Source organism: Mustela nivalis (genome assembly GCF_964662115.1).
Source record: "Mustela nivalis genome assembly, chromosome: 2".
Classification (NCBI taxonomy): Eukaryota; Metazoa; Chordata; class Mammalia; order Carnivora; family Mustelidae; genus Mustela; species Mustela nivalis.
In genome coordinates this window covers 153,196,050-153,223,712 of record NC_139021.1, presented here as the reverse complement: position 1 = coordinate 153,223,712, position 27,663 = coordinate 153,196,050, and the positions used below count along the sequence as shown (strand labels likewise).

The 27,663-nt window shown below is 39.1% G+C and overlaps 1 protein-coding gene and 1 long non-coding RNA gene across 2 annotated transcripts in view; one reads left to right on the top strand and one right to left on the bottom strand.

Annotated features, from left to right (window-relative positions):
- The first annotated feature begins 1,039 nt into the window (after positions 1-1,039).
- LOC309860230 lies at positions 1,040-18,957 on the top strand. The gene is made up of 3 exons (XR_014309270.1): positions 1,040-1,224; positions 9,116-9,200; positions 18,796-18,957. It is a non-coding gene; the product is annotated as an uncharacterized lncRNA (long non-coding RNA).
- The window catches only part of KIF11 (kinesin family member 11), a 45,455-nt gene continuing 33,444 nt past the window's right edge, over positions 15,653-27,663 (bottom strand). The window contains exons 18-22 of the mRNA XM_082721932.1: positions 25,677-25,956; positions 22,931-23,153; positions 20,337-20,488; positions 18,964-19,080; positions 15,653-17,077 (exon numbers count right to left, since the gene is read on the bottom strand). Coding sequence (XP_082578058.1) covers positions 16,946-17,077; positions 18,964-19,080; positions 20,337-20,488; positions 22,931-23,153; positions 25,677-25,956 — 904 coding nt within the window. The 3' untranslated portion in view covers positions 15,653-16,945. The remainder of the gene's footprint in view (positions 17,078-18,963; positions 19,081-20,336; positions 20,489-22,930; positions 23,154-25,676; positions 25,957-27,663) is intronic.

The following is a 27,663-nucleotide window of genomic DNA, read 5'->3' as shown; positions in this document are numbered from 1 at the left end:
CGAGACTTCGGGTGCCCCGGGCTCGTGGCCGCTCCAGCCCATTGCATTTGTGGGCTCCCCGCACTCGGCCACTTCCATGAGGTCGCTGGCAGAAGCCGCTTTGGGAAGGAATCAGGGGGAAAGCCTGGGTCTTACAATGCCAGGCAGAAGTTGTGCAGCCTTCTCCGCCCCAATGGGAGTTGCTCTGTGTCCCCTATCCCCGAGTCCTGCGGGTCGCAGCTGCGCGCAGCACCGCTTTCCAGTTTTGCACGTGTTTTCTATTGAATCCGTGGCTCTACGCCTTGTGGCCTCGGCTCTGTGCAGCTCCACTCGCCTGAGGGCCAAGGGGGCATTTTCTTGATTGACGCCCTCCTGCGGTAGTCACACCTCGCGGTGAGCAGTTTCTGCTAAGGTCCTCCATTAATCATGGAAATACACATTTCCCAGCTTTTCCTATTGAGATGTTTTATTTACATCTTGGAACAATTTCACCAACTAAAGCGGGGTCGCCGTCGAAAGAAGAGTGAACTGGAAGCCGGCTGGCCCGCGTTCGAGTTTCACTGCGCACATTTCTGTTGAGCAACTACTATGTGGCAGCAGTGAACAAGACAGATGTAGTTCCGTTCCTCACGGAGGCAGGAAACAAATTTTAATGCTGTGACTTATGTGTGTGCTAGGAAGGAGAAGTACATAATGATCCGAAACCTAATAACCAGGGACGTCACCTAGTTGGGGGAGGGGGCGTGTTAAGGAACGGAAAGTACTCTCCAAGGAAGTGATGTTTGAAAAATGAGAAGTTGTCAAAGAACCTAGAGAGGGACGAATATTCAAGGAATAGCATGTGAGCGTTGTCAGTGCAGCTTTGGTCAATCATCCTCCCTGAACTTTCTGAAAATCTGAAACTTAGCCTAAAGTCTCCTAGTCTTTTGGGGTTGGAGTCATAGGCATCTTTCCGAGTCTGATGACAGACGAACACAGTGAGTGTAATGTGCTATCACTTGAGGTAAAATGTTAGGAAAGAGTCGGGGTATTTATCTGTGCCTTTGTTCTATTAGGTAAACTCTATCTGGAAGAGGACACAAAAAACTAGTAACATTGGCTGTCCGTGAAGAGAGAGGTGGAGTTGAAGGAAGAACTTGCTGTATACTTTATGAATATTTGGAGAATTGAACCATGTGGATGGGTGACCTACTCATAGCATAAGTAGGTCCTGGAAGAAGTGGCTGATTCTAGGTCTGGGGCATGGTAAGTACAAGGTGAGCTCAAGGCATCTTGTGCTAGAAACCACAGAATGAAGACAGACCCACCCTGATGAGTCTTCCATTGGCCAAATTTGAGGTACGTTAAGTATCAAAAGCACATTTTGGATTATAACACATTGAATGTAACAGTTCATAGTCTCACTCTCCATAGCGATGCTCAGAGAGAGAGGGATGGTGGATGGTAAAGCTGGAAGGATGCCAGCTAACAAATTAAAAACTTTGATAAAATTTTTTAAATGTAATAATTCAACCATCAAGTGAGTGGTGTCTGAGTGGCTCAGTTGATTAAGCGTCTGCCTCCTGCTCAGGTCATGATCTCAGGGTCCTGGGATCGAGCCCCACATGGGCTCCCTGCTCAGTGGGGAGTCTGCTTCTCCCTCTCACCCTCCCTCTGTGTTCTCTCTCTCAAATGAATAAATAAAATTTAAAAACAAAAAACAAAAAAAGGACTATCAAGTGAAACATTGTTGAGGATGAGGATTTTTGAAACCTCTCATAATATCACACCAACCGATTAGATTCTGGATTTTTAAAAAGAAAGCCATGAAAGACAATTGGGAAGCTAAAAGGGTAAAACTGAAAATGAATTGTAAGTTAGATGACATAAATATTGTGAGTAAAATGTCCTCATTTTGGGGACGTGTGGACTGAAGTAGGGGTGAAGGTCTTGACATCCGTAACTTTCATATAGTTCAATACATACACACAACATATATATACACAAACCATTATACACACATGTACAGATAAGGAGATAAAACAAATTAGAAAATTATTCATTGGTGAATTTAGGTGAAGAGTATACTGATATGCATTGTACTAGTCAGCTTCTTTGTAGACTTGAAATTTTCCAGTATAAAAAATTTTTAAAGTATGATTTTAGATATTAAAAAAATGAAAGCAGTCTCATTTTTTTAAGGTAAAAATTATTTGAATTATTTGTGAAATCTGCGTACAAGTTCGGGTAGTACATTGTCCAGCCATCATGGAGGCCTGTTTACAAATCATAGGTCCCTCTGTGGTCCGGTCTGATGTTGTGCCCATTCCACCAGTTATTAATTCTCATCCCTGGGCCTGATGGAGAAGTCAGCCAGGTGCTGGAATACTGTGAAAGCCAAGTGTGTTCTGTGTACCAAGGACAGAGACATGATCTGGGGACAAAGAAAGGACAATTATTATCCAAAGCTAATAGGAACCTTCAGAAGTTATGTTTGGCTCTTCAGTGAACTAACCAGGTGACTGATTATTGTTTTCTTCACAAAATGTCTTTCCCTCATCTTTGTTTTTCTTCTTTTCTTGCCCCTTCCACCTACCAAGCAATTGAGGGGATCAGTTCGTATAATGTCCTTATAATAAATCACTAGCCGTTAAGTTCCATCTTCAAAAATAGTATGGGTTTGTAGCTTATTCTGTGCATGACTCAGCCACCAGGCAAAAAAAGAAAAAAAAAATCTAAATCTACAAACCTTCCAAAAATAAATATTAAAGTGCTAGGAAAATAAACACTATTATAGGAAAAGGAAGCATCATCCCTTTCTTTAATTGCCACAGACCCTGGGAGTTAGATGGAGATCTTAAAAGGCATTGATAGAACATTCCAGCTCTGCTACATAACGCTCACCAGCAAGTTGAAGCACTTAATTCTGTTAAGCTATATAACACCATCTCTTCTAAATCCAGTCATCAGATCCATGTTCATTTTACTATAGTTAAAAAAAAAAATTACAACCACATTTGTGAATGTCACATTTATTGAACGACATAATTTTTAATATCACTTGTGTAGGTTTTATAGTTTGTTTTATTGTTTTAAAAGTCATTTGGGGCTCTAAAAGAACTAGGTTTTTCCGAAGTTGTCCTTATAATTTTTTTTCACACAGTCAGAACTAATAAAACAAAACTGTTGTAGCTATTTAATTCAAAATCTCTTGGAGTTTCAATATTTTTTCTCTGCTGGATACTAAAACCAATAAAGCTACATGAGATTTTAATTATATTCTGAATTAAACAAGACTCTGTCCAAAAATTTGGCACCATTTATTTTAGTCACTGCTACTATAAAAGAAACTAACCTTTGTAGGGAGAGAAGGTGAGTCTTACCTCTAATTTATCTAACTTTGGTAATTGTTTTGAAACTTTTTTTTTTTTTTTTTTGGTAGCAGATGAACAGTATGTTCATTAAATGCATCAGGACAAATAAACTTTACAAATAGACAAATCAACTTATTTTCAATAATTAAATATACATAGAGGTAAAACTTCAAATTAGCTAAAGCTTGAAAGCATCAGGGCGCCTGGGTGGCTCAGTCAGTTAAGCGTGTGCCTTTGGCTCAGATCATGATCCCAGGGTTCTGGGATCAAGTCTGGTATCTTCAAGGTCCCTGCTCAGCTTGAAGGCTGCTTCTCCCTCTCCCTCTGCCTCTACTCCCATCTCCCGCCCCCTCATTCCCCACTTGTGCTCTCTGTCTCACTCTGCTCTCTCTCTGTAAGTAAAAAATCTTTTTTAAAAAGTTCTCATCACAATTGGGGTGCCTGGGTGTCTCAGTGGGTTAAGCCACTGCCTTCAGCTCAGATCATGATCTCAGCGTCATGGGATCAAGCCCCACATCGGGCTTCTTGCTCAGTGGGGAGCCTGCTTCTCTCTCTGCCTCTGCCTGCCTCTCTGCCTGCTTGTGATCTCTGTCTCTCTCTCTCTCTCTCTGTCAAATAAATAAAATCTTAAAAAAAAAAAAAGTTCTCATCACAAGAAAAAAATTTTTTAAAAAAACATCAGTGGGGGGCACCTGGGTGGCTCAGTGGGTTAAAGCCTCTGCCTTCAGCTTGGGTCATGATCCCAGGGTCCTGGGATTGAGTCCCGCATCGGGCTCTCTGCTCAGCTAGGAGCCTGCTTCCCCCTCTCTCTCTGCCTACCTCTCTGCCTACTTGGGATCTCTTTCTCTGTGTCAAATAAGTAAATAAAATCTTTAAAAAAAAAAAGCATCAGTGGATTTTATTATAGCAATTTGGTTCTATTTTTACTTACAGTAAAAGTTTTATTACCCTCAAATATTGGGATGACTAAATCACTTATGTCACATATCAAATCATTGTATTACATTTAACTTAAAACTTGACAAAATCTAATTCATGTTTTAGGGCTTTACTAACTTGCAAAATGCTAATGAGATTAGATAGAAATGTCTCACCTGCGTCATGGCTGGGATCAGAGCTCTGGAACACATGGGTAATAATCACCATGACATCGCTTTCATAATGTCTGCATTTCACATACTATGAAATACTTACTCTAACATACTTAGCACCATAATGTAGGTGTATTGATAATGAAAGGTTTGGTGAAACTTATACTATTTATTTGTCTAATTAGAAAAGTAAGGAACCCTAATAAAAAGAGAACCCAATTTTTTTAATGGCAAAAGATCTGAATAGACATTTCTCCAAAGACGACATACAAACAGATGGAATGCCTGGATGGTTCAGTCAGTTAAGCGTGAGACTTTAGGTTTCTGCTAGGGTCATGATCTCAAGGTCGTGGATTGAAACACCCCCACTGTGTTGGGCTCCACACTCAGTGCAGAGTTTGGTCGAGAATCTCTCCCTCTCCTTCTCCCTTCCCTGCCATGTTCTCCTTCTCTCTCAAGTAGATAAATAAATAAATAAAATCTTCAAAAAACAAATGGCCAATAAGCACATGAAAAGATGTACTATGTCACTACATATGAGGGAAATGCAAATCAAAACCACAATAAGGTACTACTTCCTACCCACTAGCAGAGCTATAATATATATATATTTTTTAATCAGGAAATAACAAATGTTGGTAAGGTTGTAGAGATTTGGAATTTCCATCCATTGCTGGTGGCAACATAAAATGAAGCAGCTGCTCCAGAAAACAAACTGACAGTTCCTGAAAAGTTTAAACATGGAGTCACCACATGACCCAGTCGTTCCACTTCTAGGTACGTACCCCCCAAAATGAAAATAAATGTCCATACAAAAACTTGTACACAAATGTTCATAGTAGAATTATAATTCCCAAAAAGTGGAAACAACCCAAAAGTCCTTCAACCAATAAATAGATAAATAAAATGTGGGGCATCCTAGCAATGGAATGGATTTTGTACCTCTTAACCATATTCCTTCAATTCCCCACCCTTGACCCCCTACCTCTGGTAGCCACATTTTTATTTCTTTCTCATAGAGGTGTTTTGTTTTGTTTTGCTTGGATTCCACATGTAAGTGAGATTATATAGTATTTGCCTTTTCTTGTCTGACTTTTTTCTCTTGGTATAATGCCTTCAGGGTCCATTCATGCTATCACGAAACTAAGATTTCCTTAATTGTTGTGGCTGCATAATATTCCCTATGTTTATCCACTCATCCACTGACGGACACTTAAGTTGTTTCCATGTCTTGGTTCTTGTAAATAATGCTGCTATGAACATCATGATGGTGCAGATATCCTGTTGAGGTAGGGTTTTATTGTCTTTGGATAAAGTCCCAGAAAAGGAATTGCTGGATCATATAGTGGTTTTATTTTAAATTTTGTGAGGATCCTTCATACTGTTTTCCACAGTGGCCATACCAGTTTATGATCCCACCAACAATACACAAGCATTCCCTTTTCTCCATATCTGCACCAGCTTTTTTATTGTCTCTTCTCTTCTTTAAGATGGTCATTTTAACAGGCAGGAGGTAATAGCTCATTGTGGTTTGAATTTGCATTCATTCCCCTGACTAATGATGTTGAGAATCTTTTCATGTACCTGTTAGCCTTTCATAAATCTTTTTTGTAGAAATGTCTGTTCAGGTTCTTTGCTCGCTTTTAAAGGGGCAAGCATATGTTTTTTATTATTAAATCATATGAATTTGTTATATGTTTTGGATATTAACCCTAGTCAGATATATAATTTGCAAACTTTTTTTCCCATTCTACAGATTGTTCATTCACTTTGTTGATGATTTATTTTGCTGTGCAGAAGCTTTTTCGTTTGATGTTGTCCCACTTGTTTATTTTTTATTTTGTTTCTGCTATGTGAACACTTTGCTATGTGAAGGAAGCCAGAAAAAAATATCCCTGATGAACACAGATGCAAGAATCCTCAATAAAGGGCACCTCCATGGCTCAGTTAAGCGTCTAACTCTCGATTTTGGCTCAGGTCATAATCTTGGGGTTGTGAGATCAAGCCCAGCATTAGGCTCACCACTGGGTGTGGAGTCTGCTTAAGATTCGTTCCCTCTCCCTCTCCCCCTCCTACACCCTCCACCTCTATCTCTTAAAAAAAATCTTCAATAAAATACTAGCAAACCAAATAAAATAATATATTTTAAAAATCATTCACCACAATCAATTGATTGATTGATTGATTGATTCCTGTGTTGCAAGTCTGATTCAATATTTGCAAATGAATCAACATGCTACATCACATGAATAAGAGAAAGGATAAGAATTATATGATCATTTTTTTAAAAGATTTTATTTATTTATTTGACAGAGAGAAATCACAAGTAGATGGAGAGGCAGGCAGAGAGAGAGAGAGAGGGAAGCAGGCTCCCCGTCGAGCAGAGAGCCCGATGCAGGACTTGATCCCAGGACCCTGAGATCATGACCTGAGTCGAAGGCAGCAGCTCAAACCACTGAGCCACCCAGGCGCCCCTATATGATCATTTTAAGTGATACAAAAAAAAAAAAAACATTTTACGGGGGTGTCTGGGTGGCTCAGTGGGTTAAGCCTCTGCCTTCGGCTCAGGTCATGATCTCAGGGTCCTGGGATTGAGTCCCGCATCAGGCTCTCTGCTCAGCAGGGAGCCTGCTTCCCTTCCTCTCTCTCTGCCTGCCTCTCTGCCTACTTGTGATCTCTCTCTCTCTGTCAAATAAATAAATAAATCTTTAAAAAAAAAAACATTTTACAAAGTACAACATCCATTCATGATTTAGAAAAATAAAAAAGCCCTCAACAAAATAGGTTTAGAAGGAACATACTTCAACATAATAAGAGCCATATATAAAAAACCCACAGCTAACATCATCCTCAGTGGGGAAATCTGAGAGTTTTCCCTTAAGATCAGAAACAAGACAAGGATGTCTCTTATCACTTTTATTCAAATTGTACTGGAAGTCCTAGCCACTGAAGACAACAAAAAGAAATAAAAGAACTCCAGGTCAGTAAGGAAGAAGTAAAACTTTCACTATTTGCAGGTGACATGATACTATATATAGAAAATCCAAAGAACTCCACCAAGATAAACAAATTCAATGAAGTTACAGGATACAAAAATTAATGTACAAAAATCTGTTGCATTTCTATACACCAATAATGAAACAGCAGAAAGAGAAATTAAGAAAACAATTTGGGGGGCAGGGAGATGTTGGCTGGTTCAGTTGATAGAGCATGCAACTCTTGATTTTGGACTTGTGGGTTTGAGCCCCATGTTGGGTGTGGAGATTGCTTATAAATAAATCTTAAAAGGTTCCTAGGTGGCTCAGGTGCTTAGATGTCCAGCTCTTGATTTGGGCTCAGGTTGTGATCTCAGGATCATGGGATTGAGCCCCAAGTCAGGCTCCACACTCAGCTCAGAGTCCGCTTGTCCCTCTCCCTCTCCCTCTTTTTGTCCCCCAACTTCTGCATGTTCTCTTTCTTTAAAATAAATAAACCTTTTTTAAAAAATAAAAAAAAAATCCTTAAAAAGAAAATAATCCCATTTACAATTGCACCCAAAATAATAAGATACCTAGGAATAAACCTAACCAAAAAGGTGAAAGACCTATACTCTGAAAACTATAAAACACTGAGTAAGGAAATTGAAGATGACACAAAGAAATGGAAAGACATTCCATGCTCATGGACTAGAAGACCAAATATTGTTAAAATATCTATTACTCAAAGCAGTCTATAGATTTAATGCAATCCCTATCAAATACCACAAGCATTTTTCACAGAACTAGAACAAACAATGCTAAAATTTGTACGGAACCACAAAAGACCCCAATAGCCTAAGCAATCTTGAAAAAGAAGAACAAAACTGGAGATATCACAATCCCAGATTTCCAGATATACTACCAAGCTATAGTAATCAAAACAGTGTGGTTCTGACACAAAAACAGACACATAGATCAATAGAACAGAATAGAAAACCCAGAAATAAATGCACAACTATATGGTCAGTTAATCTTTGACAAAGCAGGAAAGAATATCTAATGGTCTCCCATCCAAGTACTAACCAGGCCCGACCCTGCTTAGCTTCCGAGATCAGACGAGATCGGGCGCGTTCAGGGTGGTATGGCCGTAGACAAGAATATCTAATGGTAAAAAAAAAGTTCTCTCCCCTCTTCTTTTTTTCTTTTTATTTACTTGATACAGAGAGAGTGCACAAGTAGGGGGAGCACCAGGCAGGGGAGGGAGAAGCTGGCTCAGTGGAGCCAGACGTAAGGCTTGAACCCAGGACCATGATCTGAGCCGAAAACAGACACCTAATGACTGAGCCACCCAGGTGCCCCTATTTCCATTTTTTAAAATTTTATTAACTTTTTAATTTTAATTCTTGTATAGTTAATACACAGTGTTATATGAGTTTCAGGCATATAATATAATGATTCTGCAATTCCTTTTTTTTTTTTTTTTTAAGATTTTATATATTTGAAAGAGAGAATGAGCAGTGGGGAAGGGCAAGTGAGAGGAAGAGAGAGAAGCAGACTCCTCGCTGAGGCAGGAGCAGGATGCCAGACTAGATCCCAGGACCACAAGATCATGACCTGAACTGAAGGTAGACTCTCAACCTACTGAGCCACTCAGGCGCCCCTAAAATAACATTTTTAACAGAATGTATCTATGAAGTGGTCTTTGCCAGTTTCTCTTCTTTCTCTTTCTCTTTAGGGGAAAATGTCCCAAGTGAGATCTGCTACCATTGTTCCTGCTCAACCAAAGCCATTTACTTCATCAGATACTATGCTGAGCCCAGGTAAAGCAACAAGATCTTCAGCTTCCTTCAAAACAAAAGCTTTCGAATAAAGAGGTTAGAGTAAATCTAAGGCAATATCAGATCAAATTTTTATTTTCCTAGGTCTCTTCAAGTACACATTGGGGAAGTATCTTAAAGGCATAAAGGGTGACCAGATAGACTGGGAAAGACTCTTGACTGGCAAGGGGCAGAAGAAATGGAAGTAAGCATATGATTATTTTGTTTAAGACGAGTAGAATAGGAACAAAATAAGTACACATTTGAAAAGGAAATCACTCTTGAACTCACTTCCACTATTTGTCTGACAAGTTAGACAATGTTAATGTGAGATTACACTGAGTCTGCTCCCACCGGGGAGATAGCTCTACAAAAAATAAATAAATAAATAAATTTTAAAAAATGAGATAAACCACATAACTTCTCTTGAACACACCCAAGAGCTAAGGTTTCAGTTCAGCCAAATACTCTCAGGAGAGACAGACCTTCCGAAGGAGACACAGGGAAGAGCCGTAGCTGACCTGTGGCAGAGCCTGGCAGGAGGAGACACCAGATACCATGTATACCTGTAAGAATTCAGGTAGATTTTTAATATTAACTGCTAACGGCTTACCGTGAGGTAACAAGAAGTGTAGAATCCCTGAAAGTGCAGACACAATGGGAATTTATACCCACTAGCAGGCTCTTCTCAGAATTCACCAGGTGCTTCAGAGAGACCAGAGGCAGAGATGCAGGCTTGGAAAGGGAGCAGCCATCACTACAAGAAAGACATGGAGCTCTGCCCAGACCCTACTTCCTTAGAGTCAAAAGCCCTAGGGAGAAGGGCAACACCCTTGCAGGGAACAGGCGAAGACCACAGAAGACCACGGTGATTGAGATAAAGGTAAAAAAACTTCTACTCCTAGGGGAAGGGCAGGACACTCTTCCCTGCAAAGAACCTGCAAAAGATGTGGGCGATTTGGCTACCCTCAGGATCACGGAGAAGACCCAACTCCCCCAAGACTTGGGGCGTAGGGCCCGCTTAGGAGTAGGGCTGGACCTGCACAGTAGAAAACCTTCCTCAACCTCCACACCTCAATCCTCCACCCACCAGGAAACCCCAAGAATCAAGGAATAGCATCCTTCCATGGTAGAAAGACCCTTCAAGGGCTCAGGACCACAGGGAAGGCTGCACAGACAGGTGGGCCTAATTATTTTTCCTATGAAAATCATATCTTTTTTTTCTCTAGTTACTTAAAAGATTTTTTTCTTTATTGTTGGCGTTTAGCACTTTAACTGTGGTGTACCTCGGTATGACCTGATATTCATCCTGCTTGAGATTTACAGAGGTTCAGTCATTCTCTCTCCTTTCTTTGGAGGCTCTAATTATATGTCTGTTAGACCTTTTCACCAGACCATTTTTTTTGTTTCTTGTCCATTTGTCTTGTTATGCTGAAGGTAACTATTTTCTTGTAACCTGTCATCCATTTTTTAATACTCCCTTTAGCTGTTCAGCAAACTAAGCCCATTTTGTTTATAATTTGTTGAATTTTTCAGTTCTAGAATTTCCATCTGATTTTTTAATAATTTCCAGTTATCACCCAAAATATTTCATGTCTTTAAATTCTTTAAATGGCTGATTTTGAAAGATCTCGTTTTATAGCTCCATTCGCTGAAGTTTCTGTGATTTGTTTCCATTATCTTTCTTCTTTTGGTCCAGGTCTATCTCTTTGTATACAAAGTTATTTTTCAAAGGACTATTACATAGCTGTGCTTTATGAGCATACGTGGTACACATTTTTATTTTCAATTTATTTATTTTTTTGAGAGAGACAGAGAGCATGTGAGTGGGGGTGGGGTAGGGGCTGAGGGAGAGGGAGAGAGAAAATCTTTTTTTTTTATTTTAAAGATTTTATGTATTTATTTGACAGAGAGAAATCAGAAGTAGATGGAGAGGCAGGCAGAGAGAGAGAGGGAAGCAGGTTCCCTGCCGAGCAGAGAGCCCGATGCGGGACTCGATCCCAGGACCCGAGCCAAAGGCAGCGAGCGGCTTAACCCACTGAGCCACCCAGGCGCCCAGGGGAGAGAGAAAATCTTAAGCAGGTTCTGTGTTTGGCACAGAGCCCAACACAGGGCTCAATCTCATGACCCTGAGATCATGACTGAGCTGAAATCAAGTTGGATGTTTAACTGACTGAACCACCTAGGCATGCCTACACATTTTCAATTTTTGATATATTTTTAAAAGATTTTTATTTATTCATTTAGCAGAGAGAGAGAGAGAGAGAGAGAAGCAGGGGGAACAGTAGAGGGGGACCATTGTGGAGCTCAATCCCAGGACCCTGGAATCATGACCCAAGCCAAAGGCAGATGCTTAACCAGCTGAGCCACCCATGTGCCCCTTTCATGTTTAAACTGTAGCATTTGTTTAAGAACTTTTTTTCTATCTGCTAATTAAGTCTACCAACAATTAATGCCACTATGATTCAGCTACATCACCTTGAGTCAATAGAAATATTTTGAATGGATATTTAGGTCAAAATCACATAACAAGGGTGCCTGGGTGGCTCAGTGGGATAAAGCCTCTGCCTTCGGCTCGGGTCATGATCCCAGGGTCCTGGGATTGAACCCCGCATCAGGTTCTCTGCTTAACAGAGAGCCTGCTTCCTCCTCTCTCTCTCTCTGCCTGCCTTTCTGCCTGCTTGTGATCTCTGTCTGTCAAATAAATAAATAAAAATATTTAAAAAAAAAAAATCACATAACAAAAAATGAATCATTTTAAGACTTATTGTGGTCAGGGCGCCTGGGTGGCTCAGTGGGTTAAAGCCTCTGTCTTCAGCTCAGGTCATGATCCCAGAGTCCTGGGATCAAGCCCCACACCGGGCTCTCTGCTCAGCGGGGAGCCTGCTTCCTCCTCTCTCTCTCTGCCTGCCTCTCTGCCTACTTGTGATCTCTGTCAAATAAATAAATAAAATCTTTAAAAAAAAAAACAGACTTACTGTAGTCATTTCTCAATGAATAATTATGTTGTATACCTGAAACTGTTACATGCCAGTACCTTAATTACAAAATAAAGAGTTTTAGGTACTTTATTTTTTTAAAGACTTTAAAAGAGAGAGACACAGCGAGAGAAGGAACACAAGCAAGGAGTGGGAGAGGGAGAAGCAGGCTTCCTGTTGAGCAGGGAGCCGGATGTGGGGCTCAATCCCAGGAGCCTGGGATCATGACCTGAGCTGAAGGCAGACGCTTAACAACTGAGCCACCCAGGTGCCCCTAGGGAATTAAAGTACATAATTAATTAGCATTTACTCTAGTCACAATATTATTTTTTGCCTTGCAATTTCTCTTTTTAAGACTTTATTTGAGAGAGAGAGCAGGAACAGGGGGAAGAGGGAGAGGGAGAAGCAGACTCCCCACAGAGTGGGGAGCCTGATGTGGGGCTCGATCCCAGGACGCTGGGATCATGGAAGACAGACCCTTAACTGAGTCCTATATTCACAATATTATATGATTATCATATCTATCTAGTTCCAATAAATTTCCAACATCCTAAAAGAAAACTCCATATTTAGTAAGTAGTCACTCCTCTTTCCCCTCTCAACCAACCGTGGCAATCGCAAATCTGTTTCTATGAACTTAGCTCTTTTGAATACTTTGTATAAAAGGAATCATACAATATACAATATATGAACTTCTGCATCTGACTTCTTTCACTTAGAACTATATTTTGGGGGCACCATCTGGCTATTGTGATAATGTTTCTGTGGACATTTGCATCCACATTTTTTTCCCCAAGATTTTATTTATTTATTTGACAGAGATCACAAATAGGCAGACAGGCAGGCAGAGAGAGAGAGAGAGAGAGAGAGAGAGAGGAGGAAGCAGGCTCTCCGTTGAGCAAAGAGCCCGATGTGGGGCTCGATCCCAGGACCTTGGGATCATGACCTGAGCCAAAGGCAGAGGCTTTAACCCACTGAGCCACCCAGGTGCCCCTGCATCCACATTTTTTGAGTGGATTTTTTTTTTTAGAGGGTTTTTTTTGTTTGTTTGTTTTAGATTTATTTGAGAGAGTGAGTGTGACATCTCACCAATACATGTTCTTTTCTGTTTTTACTCTAGCTCTCCTTGTAGATATGAACTGGTACCTCGGTGTGGTTTTGCTTTGCATTTCCTTGAAGACTACACTCATTGCTTTCATGATTCTGTCTTCAACTTTTGACAGTTTGAATATATAATGTGTCTTGTTGTGGGTCTCTTTGAGTTTCTCCTGTTTGGATTTATTGAGTTTTTGAATATAAAGATTCAACTGTTGTGAAGAATTTGATAAGTTTTCAGCTTTTTTTTTTTTTAAAGATTTTTTTGGTCAGAGACAGAGAGAGCACAAGCAGTCAGAGTGGCAGGCAGACGCAGAGGGAGAAGCAGACTCCCTGCAGGACAAGGAGCCCAATGAGGAACTCGATCCCAGGACACTGGGATCATGACCCGAGAGCCAAACGAAGGCAGCCGCTTAATTGACTTAGGCACCCAGGTGTCCCTCAGCTATTATTTCTTCAAGTATGCTTTCTGCCCATTTCTCTCTTCAGGTACTCCCATTTTGAGAATGTTGGTATGATTCATTGTGCTCCACAGGTCTCTTAAGCTGTGTTCATTTTCCTTCATTCTTTTTTCTTTCTGCACTTTGCATTAGACAATTCAATAACAGCTTCAAGTTCACTGGTTCTTTCTACTACCTGTTCACATCTGCTATTGGAAGCTTCTAGTGTTGTGTGTGTTATCATTTCATTTTATTATTTTTCAGCTCAAAATGGCTGAAAAATATCAAACTGATATGGCTTTTTTAGTTTACCAAGTCTCTATTTGTTGAAACATTGTCCTCCTGAATTCCTTTAGCTCTATGAGGATATTTGAGACAGCTCATTTCAAGTCCAATGTTTACTTCAAAAGGGGTGGTTTGTGTTAATTTTTTTTTAAGTGGGCCATACTTTGTTTCTTTGCATACTTCTTAGTTTTTTGTTAGAAATTTTTAGTATTAGGCCACCTGGGTGGCTCAGTGTTCAACTCTTGGTTTCAGCTCAGGTCATGATCTCAGGATTGTGGGGATCAAGCCCAGCATTAGCTTTGCTGTGGCTCCAATCGCTTGCTACTTTTCTAAACGGTTTTCAACTCTCAATTCTTTGACTTTGGTAGTCTCTTTTTGCTCGCATTCAGCTAGTATTACTGCTGACAGATTTCCTGGAATGCCAATAACCAAATAATAAAACAAAAATTAAAAAAAAGAAAAGAAAAAAATCCGTCTTTGCAGACTGTTGGAGCACAACTTCAGGGCTTAGCTAGGCCATTTAAAATCAGCCTTAGCTTTCACTTTCTGCTTGTGCTGAACGTAGGGATCAGTCAGCAGTAGCAAAAGCTACTTTAAGTAGCTTTCTTTAAGTTTATAAACTGGCCTGGACATGAGTGGCTTTCTCAATTCCCCGATATACATTGTCTTTGAATGGCCTAATTTCCTTAAGAAATTCTCTCCTGTCTTTTCCCTCTCAGGTTTTAGGCACTCCTTTATCTTACCTCAACTATCTTTTGCTGCAGGTAGTAGCCTGTTGTTCATTTGCCTTATCATAGTTTTGAGAAATGCTTGCTACTTTTCCACCTTGAGTTGTGAATTAGATGAAAACAAAGGCAAGTGCCTTGCTTCAGGCCTTCAGATTGCCCAGAGTAATTTTTTGAGATGAAAAGATCCTCTTCGCCCTCAGGACGAGTGAACAGGGTTGCCCTGCTCTGAGAATGCGGGTTGCTGTCTTTAAGATCACCACGGAGCTGGGAAGGGGGTTGGAGCAAGGGCAAGTAAAACACCAAAAAAATGTTAGTTTTTAGCTTGCCTTCTCTTGACCGAGCACTAGGTTGCTATAAACCTAGCTCTGACAAAGTTGTTTCTGAATGTTTTGCCTCAGGAAGAATAAGTCCTTGAAGCTACCTACCTACTCTATTTTTGCTGATGGTTATTTTTTGAGTGCTTGATATTGTATACCAAAAATTGTAGAGCTAATTTAAGGTGTAGGATGTTAAAATTCTCCAGTGATTTGGGGTGCCTGGCTGGCTCAGTCAGTGGAGCTTGTGACTCTTCATCTCGGGGTTGTGAATTTGAGACCCACACTGGGTATGGAACTTCCTTAAAATAAAAAAATTCTCCAATGATTTGTTTTTCCTTGTCAGTTGCATTAGCATTCCTAGATAATTTCAAAACGTCAGGAAACGGATGACTTAAAGCTGGACATCAGGCCCTGTGAGGACCAATCTCTTTCTCACTAATCTTATACTAAGGTGTAGTCCCTTAGAGTACGACTGAAGGAGCCTGGGATGTTTACCAAGGTGCTTTGTCCTAGATGGTATCTGTGTTAAAGTGTATTTTAGGAATTTTGGAACAACTTGCTAAACTCTGTAAAGATACCCATTGCCAAATAAGAAATAATAGGGCAAACAAGTCAATGTAGAAACTAAATTTATTAATGGATTTACTGAAGGCAGTTTATTTTGTTAGATATTATCCATAGCTTATGTTGACATCTGATTTTGCAGAGAAATTGTATCATTATTTTTATTAAGGTGATTAATACTTCTGCAAGGTAAATTTAGTTCCTTAAAGTAGCACATTTTCTAATTCTCCAATTGGGCTTGGCTTTACTTAGCTACCATAGTCAAAGTCAAATGTCTCTAAATTTATATACTTAACTTGACGAAGGCATAAAATTTTTTCTTTGCCTCTATTCCTTCTAAGTGTGCTTGCTCTTCAATGCTGAAAAATCTCAACTTCCAGAAATTTGGCTGCTAGATCAAAATTGTCAGGAACCTTCCAAGCGTTAAGATTTCACTAAAGAAAAATATACATATACATGTTTTATTATATACAAAGTACAAAGTTTCATCAGATAAGCAAAAGAATATAAATTATAGTCATAATTAAGTTTCAAACGGCCCTTAAATCACTGGGACCTTCTGCATAACATATAGGCCACACAGCCATTAATCAGAGTTCTTGGTGGTTCTCCCATAAGAGTAATCTATATTCTAGAGAAGCTGGCTATTTAGAAACTCTGTGGGGGTTAATGGGTTGGGCCTCATAAAGGAATACTTTTACATCTGGGAGAAACAAACTAAAAATACTGAAGGAAGGACTACTTCTAGAGTTTATTGTTGACAATAATTTTAGAACCACAGAAAGTGTTAAAGACTTCTAAGTAAAATTCACACTATCTCATAATAAGAATGGATACCATTTTGTAGCTCTACAAATGGTTTGGTCACAAATGAAAAAGGAAAAAGAGCTAAGAATGCAGAATGGAAAAGTCTAGGGAAGGAGGCAAGCAGATACACATAATTCAATCATAGCAAGAAAAGTACAAAGGTGGTCCTTCCCAAGACTGAGTTGGCAATATTTACCTACATAAGTCAAAGCCTAGAAGGAGAGTACAACTTATATGTGTGTTACCTAGTGATATACAAGAAAAATATTTTTCCTTTTTTAGGAAAGGGCTATTTTATATCAAAAGCTAAAAATACATATTTACTCAATGCAAGTCCCAAATAAAACCCAAATTAATACACAGTGAACTACAGGCATGACAGAAAAATGAGTAGACATAGTAAATCCAACTAATTTACAGTATAGCCTTGATATTGTCCATTTGTTTTTCATCTGTACATAAGGCTCAAATCCTGGAGTTATAGGTTTTATTTTTCATTTTTCTTAAAAACAGAATCACCGATCCTCAAGGTAACTAAAGATTTATCTGATTTCGTAGAGGTAGTCTGCTCCGTGTAACAGAATGCTCTGTAGTTTCTTCCACTTTAGACCTCTCCACTGAATTAATGCCTCTGTTTTCTTTGTCTTTTCCATGTGATTTTTTATGCTATAGACATAAGGGGAGAAATTAAGTCAATATAAAGTAACATTTGATACATACTAGCTACACTCTATTTTCAAAGTCCTCTGGGTTATAGGCAAGAAATTAAGTGTGGAAAAGGTATGGCACAAATCGGAGCCAAAAATTTGTTCAGTAGGTAGAAATGAATGTCTTCTTCATCTTACCATTAATGGAAGGAGTGAGGTGAATGAATTACTAATTTTCTGCATGATTTTCCAAGGCATAATTATAGACTTTACTGTAGGGCAATGGTTCTCAACAGGGAGCGATTTACCCCCTTCCTCCAGGAAGGTATCTGGTAATATCTGGAGACATTTTTGGTTGTTAAAACTAGGAGGCGCTACTGGCTTCTAGTGCGTAGGAGTCAAGGATGCTGCCAAACCTCATATAATAAAAAGACAGTCCACCACAACAAAGGATCACCCAGCTCAAAATGTCAATAGTGCTGCTATGAGAAAGCCTGCTCTAGGAAAACAAACATTTAGTATCTTGCGAAAAAGGCAATTCTATATTAAGCAGAGAATCTGATATATGGCTACCTCAAGACATTTTTTTTAACTGTGTTTTACCTTTTCTTTTAAACTGATTTCATATTTCTCATTTAGGAATTATATTTCATTGGAATTCTCATATTTGCCCATAGAGAGCTTTAGGAGACTAATGACATTCATTGCAAAAATCATCATCATCATCATCATCACCATCATCATCCATGCTGAGAAAAATCATAAACCAACTTCAGAATTTCAAACCCAGAAAATTTCCCCACATGAAACTGCTGCAGGGAGAAAATCATTTCAGACTTCAGCTGAAGGTTTAAAATCCAATTCCAAATCTTTTCTGGTACTGTAGGGACTTTCCTGCCCCAGCTGAACCAGTAAGCCTAGCCTTTAAAATGTCCTAAATGATAGTAAGGAAAGGATTCCAGCCAGGGGATTAAGTAGTCACAAGGGTTTTCTTTTCCTAATTTTTCTTCTTTCCTTAACTTTAAAGATAGCAGAGAGTGTTGGAAAATGAAAAGAAATATATTTAGTAAAGAATAAAGCAAAAAGTAGGAAGGATTTGGGGATAAAATTACCTTGAGGGAAAGAGAGAACAGTTTAACAGAAATTAAGGTAGAAGTTTTAACAGCTTAAATCGCAGATGGAGGGTCTTTAGGCCTTGGTGGGAAAACCTGCAAGTCTACGAGGTTACAAGAACATAAACTTATCACAAGCAACATTTCAACTATAAAATGTAGACATCAGTGTCTTATGTGAGAAGATCATTTCATCATAGACTGTGTCTAGGCTCATGTCTTCAAAATAAAGGGAAAGATGCCGGGCAGTTTAAAGTGCGGTGCTCCTAAGAGTGTTGAAAAGGAGTTAGAAAAGGTCACAGGATTTAACTGCACAAGATCAAGGCAGGTGAGGAGGCTCAGGAAACATGAGAGAATCCTTAACAAGAGAAAAGCCTCAGGTAGGAGAAACTAATATAAACTGAGAGGCCTTCAGTCTCTGTCTTTTAAACCTCTTAGCTTTCAAAGTCTGAGTATGAGCAGACACAGACTCCAGGACTTCTGTGTCAAAGGTGGAGGGAAGAGAGAAACTGCTCTCAGAATCCACGGTGCGCATACAGGAAGTGGTAGGGACTTACTGTAATAGCTAAAGAGTGCTATCTGAGGATGGAGATTAAATTAAGCTTTGCCTTTAATGTTCCTACAGAAAACCCCTCATCAATTATAATATTCGTGTAAATAATATAAATCAGACAAGCTCAAAAGCTATCCCAAAGGAATGACAAAATACTTTGCTGATGTCTTCCCATTCAGCAGCCAACGGCAGACGTCTGTCAGATGTGGAAAGCGGACGTGACAGGACAGAACCACATACCTGGAAGAATGGAATCCCACCACGTGATGAACAATCCACACCAGCATCTACAGATGGTTCCTGACTTGGAGGCTCTTCAACAGAGTGCCCTAGAACTGACCTTTCTTCATCCACGGCCTAAAATGAGAAGGCAGATGAGTGATTAAGTCCAAGGACTTAAAAATCTTCACAAAAGGGGGCGCCTGGGTGGCTCAGTGGGTTAAGCCTCTGCCTTCGGCTCAGGTCATGATCTCAGGGTCCTGGGATCGAGTCCCACATCAGGCTCTCTGCTCAGCGGGGAGCCTGTTTCCTCCTCTCTCTCTCTCTGCCTGCCTCTTTACCTGCTTGTGATCTCTGTCTGTCAAATAAATAAATATAATCTTTAAAACAAAAACAAAAACAAAAAAACTTCACAAAAGGAAGTGCAGCTTTCTTCTTTGAAAATAACACAATGTCCATTGTGTAAAAGTTAAACCTCAACCAAATAAGTAGGAAGTCTATAAAATAATGAGGATGCCTAGCTGGCTCAGTGGTGAGAGTATGGGACTCTTGATCTCAGAGTCTTAAGTTCGAGCCCCATGTTGGGTGTAGTGGTTACTTAAAGAAAAAAACTCTGAAAATTAAAAAAGAAAGAAAGATAAAGAATCCCAAATATATTTTCTCATAGAGACATACCTATAATAAAATGTTAAAAGTAGTAATCTCAGTATAATGGGGTTACAGGTTATTTTTTATCTTCTATTTCCCAACTTGTCTATAATTACTACAGTTAAGAGCAGACTGGAGATCTTCTAGGTTCTGATTCCAGCTCCATCCTGTGACTTGGGACCAAGTAATTCTGTTTCCTCACCTCTACAATGAGAACAGTACTAGCATCCACTTCATAGGGCCACTGAGTGTTAACTGAGTAAATATGCATGTAAAGGGCTTAGCACAGCCTCTGGCACATAATAAGCACAACATTAATATTGGTTATTGTTATTACTTTGATAATAAAAAATGGCCAGATTAAAAGCAGCAGGCTGGGGTACCTGGGTGGCTCAGAGGGTTAAGCCTCTGCCTTCAGCTCAGGATATGATCTCAGGGCCCTAGGATCAAGCCCCGCATCAGGCTGTCTGCTCAGCGGGGAGCCTGCTCCCTGCCCTCTTTCTGCCTGCCTCTCTGCCTACTTGTGATCTCTGTCAAATAAATAAATAAATAATCTTCTTTTTAAATAGATAGATAGATAGATAGATAAAATAAAAGCAGCAGGCTTAGGCTTAAGGATCAGATAACTACCATTAATGCAACAGAGTAAGATTTAAAGGCAAAGAATAAAATTCTTCATACAAAGCTAATGACATAAGGACTTTATGTGAGAGTCCTAACTAAAATTATGAAGTTTTAGATTTTACCTGACTGAGCTCTTCCTTGTTGTTTTCTGAACAGTTTAGCATCATTAACAGTTCAGGCTGCTTCCTTTTCAGCTGATCAAGGAGCTGTTCACGTGGTTCAGTTCTCACCAGTGTCGACGGGTAGACGTAATTTTTCCTCTGTGGTGTTGTACCTTTAGTGGACATTATATAAATGGGAAAAGACTGAAGTGTGGGATAGGAGTAAGATTTTTTTTTAAGTTAGGCTGTATACTTCCCCATGAGTCTCTATCTTCCAAAGACATAACTATTGCCACACATGGGAATTATCCTGTTACTCATCAGGTACAGATTGCTTTACAACTACTATTTCCTAACTTGACAAATGATCTTAAATGGACTCAATTATTTTCAGGATTCAACCTACCCCCAAACATGAAATTATCCATCTCTGAGGATGCACAAAAGATGTGCTGTAGGCTCTAAAAGGAATCAGAGTGTTCTGAGAAATGGCAGGATTCCTGGAATAAGTAGTTTTCCCCCAACAAGATCTTTGATAGGATGATCATTTCACTGTAAATTTGGTAGTAGCTAAATATTAATGAGTTACATCTTTTTTTTTTTAAAGATTTTATTTATTTGAGAGAAAGAGAGAGAGAGAGAATGAGGAGAGGGAGGGGCAGAGCCACAAGCAGACTCCCCACTAAGCACAAAGCCTGACACGGGGCTCATTCCCAGGACGCTGAGATCATGACCTGAACTGAAGTCAGATACTCAACCTACTGAGACACCAAGGTGCCCCGCAATTATATTTCTTTATAATGAACTCATGCTCTCATATTTTCCACAAGCACTTCTTTGTCTTTTTGCTTAGCACTTATATTCCTAATTTCATTGAAAAGTGGAAACAGGGGTGCCTGGGTGGCTCAGAGGGTTAAGCCTCTGCCTTCGGCTTTGGTCATGATCCCAGCGTCCCGGGAACAAGCCCCATACTGGGCTCCCTGCTCAGCGGGAAACCTGCTTCTCCCTCTCCCACTCCATGCTTTTATTCCCTCTCTCTGTCAAATAAATAAATAAAATCTTAAAAAAAAAAAAAAAAAGTGGAAACAAATATTACAGGGCTCTTAAGGAGAAAATAAACTAACATTCTCTAGCATCGCCTCTTTTCATAATTGCTTTAAAAAAAATCTTTGAAGTATAATTTACATACCATAAAATCTATTCAGTGATTTTTAGTATTTATGGGGTATGCAACCCTAAATGCAATCCAAATAATCGTTCGATTACTCATCCTGTTAAATAGTTTGCATATCTTCTTCCATGAAGGCTTTTCTAAATCATCATAGCCTAAAATAATCTTTGCCATCTCTGATAAAATGAGAGGTACACGTAAGAGAATGCACAATATGATAAGCTTTTTCCATTAAACTAGATTTATGTAATTACATTCCTCTACTATTTCTGGTATTAAAATGCCTTTTTACAAACTGTGCTAGATAGATGGTTGTTGGATTTTTTTTATTTGCTTTTAAAAGATCTTCTCTTTGGGCCACCTGGGTGACTCAGTTGGTTAAGTGTCTGCCTTCGGCTCAGGTCAAGATCCTGGTTACCCTGGTCGGGCTCCTTGCTTGGCAGGGAGCCTGCTTTTCCCTCTCCCTCTGCATGGTGCTCCCCCTGCTTTTGTTCATGCTCTGTCAAATAAATAAAATCTTAAAAATAAGTAAATAACTAAAGGGGTGCCTGCCTGGGTGGCTCAGTTGGTAAAGCTTCTGATTCTTGATTTTGGCTCAGATTGTGATCTCAAGCCCCCCTTGGGCTCTGTTCAGCCTGAAGTTGGCTAGTCCCTCTCCCTCCCCCTCTGTTCCCACCCTGCTTGCACACACTCTAAAATAAAATCTTAAAAATAAAAGTAAATAGGGCGCCTGGGTGGCTCAGTGGGTTAAGCCACTGCCTTCGGCTCAGGTCATGATCTCAGGGTCCTGGGATCGAGTCCCACATTGGGCTCTCTGCTCGGCAGGGAGCCTGCTTCCTCCTCTTTCTCTCTGCCTGCCTCTCTGCCTCCTTGTGATATCTGTCTGTCAAATAAATAAATAAAATCTTTAATAAATAAATAAATAAATAAATAAATGTAAATAAAAATCTTCTCTAAACAAAACCAGTGCCTTAAATATTTATAAAATCTTATTGATTCTAATGCCCAAGTTTTATTACAAGTTTTATGCCCAGTACATGTCACCTATATCATGACATCTAATCTTGATTAAAAATACTTTAGGGTTGGGGCGCCTGGGTGGCTCAGTGGGTTAAAGCCTCTGCCTTCGGCTCAGGTCATGATCTCAGGGTCCTGAGATTGAGCCCCGCATCGGGCTCTCTGCTCAGCAGGGAGCCTGCTTTCCTTCCTCTCTCTCTGCCTGCCTCTCTGTCTACCTGTGATCTCTGTCTGTCAAATAAATTTAAAAAAAAAAATTTTTTTTAAAAAAAATACTTTAGGGTTCCATTTTTTCCATTTGAGATGACTGCAGTGAGATGGCAAATTCCTATCAGGCAATGGTAGGATCTGGTTTTTCTGAACATCTGGCACAGTACAAGGTTGACTTCAACTTCAAAAATGTTAATTCTTTTTCCCTTTAAAGTACCTGTTGGGATATCCAGCTTCAGATCCTGTTGTAGAAAGCAATTAAGCTTAGTCAAACCAATTTTTATGGTTTCATTAAGTTCTAGACTTTGTGCCATTAACTTTTCTTCATCAGTAGTTATCTGATCAAAAAAAATGTTACGCTGGTTCTCATTAACTGCTTTATGTTCATTTAATTTTTCAGTGATCTCTGATCTGGCAGCCTCACAACCTTGGTTTATAACCTGTAAATGATGCAAATGAGCTTTCATTATTAAAATCAAAGTTGTCAGCATTTTATTCAACATATTATTTCCTTACCTTGAAATTTTCCATAGTAAAAACTTTGAAGAACATATGCAAGAGAAGAGAGAAGAGTAGAATTCCCCCTTGTATTGACCACCCAGTTTCAACATTTATCAAACAAGATTAGCCACTTGGGGTATATAGATCAAACAAGATTAACCACTCCTCCTCCTCCTCCCATAGAATTATTTTAAAGCATATCCTGTATCATTTCATCCACTTACTTCAGCATACATCTCTAAGAGTTAAGAACTTTTTTAAGACCACTCTCACATGTAAAAAACTTAGCACTGACTTCTTTTTATCAAATGTCTAGTCAGCATGCAAATTTTACCAATTATCTCAAATGTTTTTCACAATTTATTTAAATTTATCATTAAATTTGGTTGATCTGTCTTAAGTAGATGACCATATAATTTATCACCTAAACTGGGATACTTTTCAGAGTGAAAAGGGCCCTTCTTAATAACAATTACCTCCAAACAACAGATGTAAACAAGGACTATCCCAGGCAAACCAGCTCTTAAGATGCTCTGGGTATTTTTTAAGATTTTATTTATTTATTTGACAGACAGAGATCACAAGTAGGCAGAGAGGCAGGCAGAGATAGAGGAGGAAGCAGGCTCCCTGCGGAGCAGAGAGCCCGACGTGGGGCTCAATCCCAGGACTCTGGGATCATGACCTAAGTCGAAGGTAGAGGCTTTAACCCACTGAGCCACCCAGGCGCCCCAAGACCCTCTGGTCTTAACTCTCTTTTAATATAGGATACCTTACCTCATACCTTTTTAATTGTTTGGCAAGAATATTTTGTAGGTGGTGCTAAAAGCACATATACCTGGTTCCATCTCTCATGTTAAGATTAATCCATTGGGGCACCTTGGTGGTTCAATCGGTTAAGCGGCTGCCTTTGGCTCAGGTCATGATCCCACATTCCTAGGATCAAGCCCCACATCGGGCTCCCACATTAGCAGGGAGCCTGCTTCTCCCTCTCCCCCTGCCTGCCACTCCCCTGCTTGTGCTCTCTGTCTCTCAGTCAAATAAATAAAATCTTAAAAAAAAAAAAAGATTAATCAGTTGAGGCACCTGGCTGGCTCAGTTGGTAGAGCATGCAGCTCTTGATCTCAGGTTTGTGAGTTCAGGGATGGGAGTAGAGTGTACTTAAAAAAAAATAAATAAAATTTTTAAAAAGGAAAGAAAGAAAAAAAAAGATTAATTAGTGAGTTCCCATGTCATCACCCTATTAATTATAAAGCTCACAATCAAGGGGTGCCTGCCTTCTCAGTCAGAATGGCTCAGTCAGAAGAGCATGAGACTCTTGATCTCAGGGTCATGAGCTTGAGCCCCATGTTGGGTGTAGAGATTACAAAAAACAAAAACCAAAACCAAAACCCACAAAACTTGAAAAAAAAAAAAAAAGAAAGAAAAATTCTCCATCAGTTTTTATCAAATAGTTTGGACAGTAACTAATATCCACAGGGGTTATCTCACTAGGATTGCAAATGGTGGTTTTCAAATTCTTTCATTTCTTCTGCATTAGTTGGGATTCTTCTATGAAACACTTTTCTTCATCCACTATCCTGCTAATCCATGATAGAATTCTTTTGGCAAAGACACATGGTTGCTCAACTGTTTCCCTTTATTTACCAGTTTTCAAAATAATGCACTGTTTCCCTAACATGATCCAAAAAAGACCTATGAAATTTTTATGAATTCATAAGCTTTATTATATTTAATTGATTTTAATCTATTAAAGCAATTATTCCTTTTGATACTCAAATTATACTATCTTTAAACAAAGGAATGTCATCAGGGGCGCCTATGTATTTTTGATACAACCCCACTAATCTTTAATAGCTCTCTTACTTTTTGGTATGACAGGACCTCTAGGCTTATCTGGTATAATTTTCTGTTTCAACCTGAAATCAGCTATTTCTCCATTAACCTTGGTTCCTTTTGGTAAAAATAATAGCTTATGTACAGCTTAAAATACTTACTTTTTAAAAAAAACTTAAATTCTTTTACCTAGTTCCTGAGAATATTAGTAAAATCCTTTTATAGCACAGAGAGAAAAACCAAGCCACAAAGGCCTCATGCAAGTGTTCAGTTCAAGTAAACACACAAACCTATCAAGTATCCTTTGAGCAATAAGAACAATATCCTAAATATTTAAAGCAGTAACAGGTTTGAATTATATTAAAAAAAACAGGGTGCTCTTAACTGAAAGCATTAATGAGTCAAAAACCAAGGATACAGGACAGATCAGACACAGGAGTTAAATAATTTCAAACTCTAGGAGACAGGTACATAATAAACTAGATCATGTAATACTAACTATTATGCTTAAAATTTTAATTCATGATTTAAAACATCATCTGTTTTGAAACCAATTCTTAGCCAAGAGTATTTAATTTTCTGATGATCACTATTCTCTCCAAAGTAGGTTCCAATTACAAAGTTATTACCTTCAATAAGTTCTGAAGTTCTTCTTCCCTTTTACTTAAACAAGATACCCACTGTTCAGAAAAAGAAAGCGTGCTTGTGCTCAGGGCCTCACATCTCTGTTCAGTCTCTTGAGATACTACTTCAAGGCTGTTACCAAGTTTATCACAGTGTTGCATAGACTCTTCAACCAATTTTGTACCTTCTTGATTAAAGTGTCTGAGTTCCTGTGATAAGCCATCACAATCAGCACAAAATTGTGCATTATAAGAGGTTGTTTTGCTGATTATATTCTTGGATTTCCTATAGAAAAAAAGAACACTATTGTTAAAACAGAAAACTTAGACTCAAAAGGCCTATAGCTTGCCCAAAATCACCCAGTCCAAAAATGGTGTATTTGAACCCAGGCAGTCTGGCTCTAGAGCCCGTGTTCTTAATGACTCTTTTATGTTGAGAATGGATGCTTTGGCCAGTGTCTCTTCATAGCAGACTGACATCATATCTGTCATTAAATGACCATTATAAATGTCTTTTCTCATAAAACCTTTCCCAGCTCTCCTCCAGATATGAAGCCTTACTTTGTACCTCTTAGAGTAATGACTATACAGTTACTAAAATAAAATCTGCCATGTGTTTTATTCCTCCTACTAGGTTATGTTACTTAAGGGCATCACCTGTGGTCTCTAGTCTAGTCCCTAAACTGTCCACAATCAGTCTGTCATTCTGTTCTTCAGCAGTTTTACCTTGCCTATGACCTTAAATAAATGGTAAAAATTATAAATGTTATAAAACAAAGTCAACTATAAAGCTTTCTACTAAGAAAGAAGATTATATTGGGGTGTGACAAACTATACACCTAGTGTACATAGTACAATGCAACATAACCCTGAAAGAAAAGCAAAGTCCTCTGAAGACTTCAGAGTTGAACTTTGGTGAATGAAAGTTACCCTCTATTACCACTAGATGGTACACCATGTGAGGAAACCAAATGAGGAAGCAAACAGGTTGAAAACCGAAGTTCAGCTGCAGGTTAAATGGAAATGATTGAAAAAGGAAAAGAAATTCAAGTGAAAAGCTTGGAGACTATCAACATAAATCTAGTCCCTCAAGGAATCACAACCTAGTAGGAAGATGGAATTTATTCATGAGTGACTACCATCCATGACATTAAGTGCTACGGGCAGTGGATCTCGAACTTTAGTATATATTAACCTCCCCGAAGTTCCTGGGCCCTACACAGGACTTACACAGTCCCTGGACCACACTTTGGAAACCATTGGTATAGTCAATAAATGTCAGGTAGATAGGGAAAATGGCTTGCAGAGAGCTTAAAAAGAGTGTTCCCCAGCCATTTCAATCCTATTCTACTATTCCCTTCAGAGCTATTGAAAAAGCCAGAAATCCTTAAGTCTAGACACTAGAAAAAAAAAGTGGGGAAATGCTTTCTGGACTCAGAGTCTAGAAAAAAAGAGTTCAGAATGGAGCATGGTATAATGAACAGGATCAACAACAGAACTGGAAAATCAATGACAGGAGTTAGGTAGTAAAAGAGGTGATAGCTAGAATTCTAGAATAGCACTATTCAATAGAATATAATATGAGCCATATAATTAAAAAATTTCTAAAAGCAAAAAAAAAAAAAAAAAAAAAAAAAAATTTCTAGTAGCCACATCAAAGAAGGAAATAAAGGAGTGCCTGGGTGGCTCAGAGGGTTAAAAGCCTCTGTCTTCCACTCAGATCATGATCCCAGAATCCTGAGATCGGGCCCCGCATTGGGCTCTCTGCTAGGCGGGAAGCCTGCTTCCCTCTCTCTCTCTCTCTCTCTGCCTGCTTCTCTGCTGCCTACTTGTGATCTGTCTGTCAAATAAATAAATAGAATTGGAAAAAAAAAAAAAAAAAAAAAAAGGAAATAAAGTGATCAGAGTAACACTGCCCTGGGTGTATACAACATACGCAAAAGCAAAATATATGAAAACAATGCATAAGAGACGGGAGGAAGAAATCAGGAAC